General features: G+C 36.1%; 1 protein-coding gene across 1 annotated transcript; it reads left to right on the top strand.

Moving 5' to 3' along the window:
• Positions 1-75: 75 nt before the first annotated feature.
• LOC117100712 lies at positions 76-3638 on the top strand. Its single transcript, XM_033240500.1, has 2 exons — positions 76-610; positions 2006-3638. The coding sequence occupies exons 1-2, from the start codon at positions 506-508 to the stop codon at positions 2234-2236; spliced, it is 336 nt and encodes a 111-aa protein (XP_033096391.1). The 5' UTR covers positions 76-505; the 3' UTR covers positions 2237-3638.
• The last annotated feature ends 516 nt before the right edge of the window (positions 3639-4154 follow it).

Here is a 4154-nt window from a genome sequence, read left to right as displayed (position 1 = left end):
TAAGTAAATTACAGATTCAATCTGTGTTTCATTAACAAGTTATTCATTTGTAGCTAAGGCCTTCGACTTTTAACAATCTATTTTAGGATTATGGTCATTCATAGCGTCTTGCTTAATGATTATACCGTATATGAATATAGACAAGAGTGAATTTACCTTTTTTTTTTGCTATATGTGACGTACAAGAGTCCGAATGTAATGTTTCCTATAATTTTACGAGCACGCATTATCATTGTACGCCTGAATACAGCATAATGAATTATGTGTTTTTTGCATAAACATGTGTTCTTTGAAGTATAGGTTGATATGAGTAGAAGAATTGTGACGTATAACATTAACGTTTTGATTTTAAGAACTCACTGTTAAATATTCTATTTTTTCAGACAACAACGAATTAAATATTCAACAATGGTTAACTTGGCTCACTTCACAAGAAATTGAGAATACATCAGATCCGTGCTATTTGCTCGATAGTATTGAAGTCATAGGTGCAGGGGAGTTAAATATGGAGAAAAAGGTGGAAACAGTTAACAAGGGGAGAATAAAATGGGACATAGGTGACGGAGAAAACGGTGATCTAAAAGACCAGCATTCGGTACAATTGCAAAAGGTAGGCAGGCCAAAATTTTGATATAATACTTTTGTAATAAAACTATAGCCCTGTATACTTATATTGAAGTTTTGGACGAGAAACATAAATCATACTATTTGTGCCATTCTCTAGCATACCAGCTCAAAGTTGTTTACCTGTAGCAACGTGAAACGCAAGACAATCTAATTGAAGAGATGTTATGTTGGCACATTTAAAGTATTAAATGAAGACATGAGAATAAAGGAGGATGTAAAATGATAAAAATTTTTCAAAGTCTGAGAGCCCTACTTTACAGCGGATGAATTTTGAGAATTAGATAATTACCTCTTGATCCAAAGACGCTATAACCCGATATGTGGAAAATCAATTGTATTATAAATAAGGAATGTGGTATTACTACGATTCCGCTAAGCTACATGACGTGACGGAAACAATATCTTTTTATTTGCAGCAATAAAAAGATGTTTGTAAAATCTTTAATAATAATCTACATAAAGATGCAATGTAATAAGGATTTACTTAATAAAGATATACCGTACTGACTGTCATGAGCTAATACATCTTCGCACACTGCTGCCGGCAATCAGCAGACGGCGTCACATCGTCAAGCGGTCACGGCCAACGGAGACGGATTCGTCAGTCGACAGTCGTAGTGTGTGCCGGGATTTATATAAGGAATGCGCAACAAATCACACCACGCCATATTTTACATGGCTACATCTCGCACTCGATTTTGACAAATCCGGCGTAATGAAGAAATTCTGGTTAACAGTGACAAAGTAAAGCATAAACCTGCATAAACTATGGACTCTATACCGATTGGTGGGGTTTGTGAGGCGCTGGGAATAATGGCCGCTAAGTAGTCCCGATAAAAGTTCTGGAGAATTGGCAGTAAAAGCTTCAATCCTGTGGATATATTTCAGGCAAAATATGATAGTTTTATATACAGTCCTACTATCCTGTAACAATACACGACTAAATTTAACCTTATTTATAAATTAAACAAAAATTAATAATACATATGAGGCTACTTAGATTAACGTCATAAACTTTAATCAATGGATAACTTTGAAGAACTTACGCAACCTTCAACCACTGCTGAGCTTATTCACGCTTGCTTGCTTACTAATAAGTTCTTCAAAGTTTTCCAGTGTTTAAAGTTTAAAAAACTCTTCAAATTAAAGATGATTTTTGTGGTCCCAAATTAACATGTCTTTTATCTTTATTATTCTAATTAGAGACAGTTGATAAAGACCACTGTAAACACTGGTCCCAGGAGTGGACTTTAATTGGAGAGAGACCTACGTATGTTCCAGAGCGTAGTTTTTATTCTATATGAACACGCCCGTGTTGTTGTTTAGCTTTTTGATGCTATTTTTGTAACCTTAATGGTTTCTTAATTATTTTTCACAGGTTGCGGCTGAATTTGTAGCCAATATCATTGCACAATCAATTTCTAAGCTGGCACTGGAAATGGAACAGAATAAACAGAAATCAGAACGAGTTGACTCGGAGAGCTCAGCATTGCGTATGAAACATGGTAAACTACTGGAAAAAAAAATTTATGGAGATAACATTTCAAAGCAGCCCTTCAGTTTAAGATCAAAATCACCGGTAAAAAGTAAAACATGTGTATTATTGTGAAAGTGCGTTTTGACTTTGACACTGTCCGTTTTGAAAGGCTTCGCAAATGTATTTTCTGAGGAACACTAAATATTGTGTTTGCATTTGCACCAGATGGAAGAATATCGTTAACACTGCATGTGCGTGTTCGAGCGCGTAGTCATGTTGCAAAGAAGTGGAAATGCGTTGAACGATACTTTGATAAGTTGGCGTATGGTATTAATTATTTAGGAAGCGTTGCTTTAATTAATCGTGTCCCAATATTTGCTACATCATGAAACCCATGGTAATGGATAGGCCTAACTGCAAAAGGTTCCTAATCGGTCAAAATCTGAGACAATAAGTCTAGTTGTCTCAGGTCACAAGGAACGCGTTCGTCACAAGAAGTGTAAATCATCATTAAAATCAGATATGTTTACCATGGCATACGCTATTTCTGAACCTTTCAAATCAATGTGCGTTATAACAGAAGTCTTGAATCGAGAAACAAATCAATTTGAGGTTGCTCACAATCACCAAAATGCTAATACAGGTAATGACGGCTCGTTACGCTTTGTTTAACCTTCCTGACATTTCGTCAATGGATTGGATTTCTTCGGTGTTTGGCTTGTGAAAGCATACTCAACACTCTGTCTCAGAAAATTAAATCGTTACTCAGAAACTTGAGGACTGTATAAATGGCTGCTATACTCTACTGTTGTACGATCTGGATATCAGTTATCGAAGATCTTATTTCTAATAATGCAGTTTGTCAACTACAATAAAAAAGCATCGTCTCCAATACTGGTGACTGCATAGGTACTCTATCTCTAAGCTTGATTTCACCTACTCTAACGGATTTCTGATTTCAGCCCGTAGGGAGAAGAAAATTAGTTATTTTCGGATACCATTGTAATTAAGAACACTGAACTTGAATCTTTTAAACTCCCAATGAACTCATGAAAGACAAAATCACGTGGAAGAAATTTGCGACAGTTGCTTTTCACATTCCATCTAAAGATAAATGATGATTTTGATGATGTCATGATGATTTGATACGCACTAAGATGGTACGAACGAATAATGGTCCAGTAATCTGTTTAGGAGGCCTACCAGGCCCCATGCTTACACGAGCGTAAGTAGCTGTTGAAAGTTCCAGGGCCGGTCACGTCTGCGCTGAATATTATTATTCAGTTCAGCTTATTTACATACCGAAAAAAAGGAGTACCGGCTTAGCTGCACTGTAGACTGCTGCTTTGGTACGATATTACTGCTACTTGCTATGAACTGACACGAGTAGGCTAAAAAAAAAAAAAGAAAAAAAAATAATAATACCACTCTCAACAACCAGAGGTGAAAACGTAATGAGTAAGAGTAATTATTCAGGTAATAGCCAACCCAAAAAAAAAAAAAAAAACAAAAAAAAAAAACAAAAAAACGTTATTATAACATTTATGAACGTAATTGCTAACACGTTGTGGCTAGGTTATGTCACAAATAACAACGTAGTTCGGTATCACTAAATAACGCCTACACAATGTTGCAGCATCGTTTGAAGGATCATTAGTCAGGAATAAGCTGGTTTCGCAAACTTACGAACCGATAACGATAACGAATACGGTAAGTCAGCAGCATATATTTGTCATAACATAGGTCACTCACATGCCTTTTACGTGCATAAACGATCATATATTCAGCTCGACTATGTATTGTCAATACTGTTTTAGGCACAAACGAAGAGGGAAAAATAGGATTGGATCCGCCCCTAATTAATCAACGTTGTACCGCTGATTAACAAGACAGACAACACACGCTTATGCGTTCGCCACGCAGTGGTGATGTCATAGGTGTGTACCCTGCTATAGCAAGTGCAATACCAAACAAACTTCGTTTTATGCTACTGTATATTGTCTCGAAGTAGAGCTTTTTAACTTGGTGCATTATAAATATAGAACAACTG

Source organism: Anneissia japonica, unplaced genomic scaffold (genome assembly GCF_011630105.1).
Source record: "Anneissia japonica isolate Jap-2015-1 unplaced genomic scaffold, ASM1163010v1 scaffold49906_len4166_cov100, whole genome shotgun sequence".
Taxonomy (NCBI): Eukaryota; Metazoa; Echinodermata; class Crinoidea; order Comatulida; family Comatulidae; genus Anneissia; species Anneissia japonica.
The sequence above is the reverse complement of the archived record's forward strand: the minus strand, read 5'-3'. Positions and strand labels throughout refer to the sequence as shown.

Coding starts and splice junctions, on each gene's coding strand:
- LOC117100712 (XM_033240500.1), top strand. CDS start 506: ATGGAGAAAAAGGTGGAAACAGTTAACAAGGGGAGAATAAAATGGGAC. Junction 611..2,005: donor ATTCGGTACAATTGCAAAAG/GTAGGCAGGCCA, acceptor TATTTTTCACAG/GTTGCGGCTGAATTTGTAGC.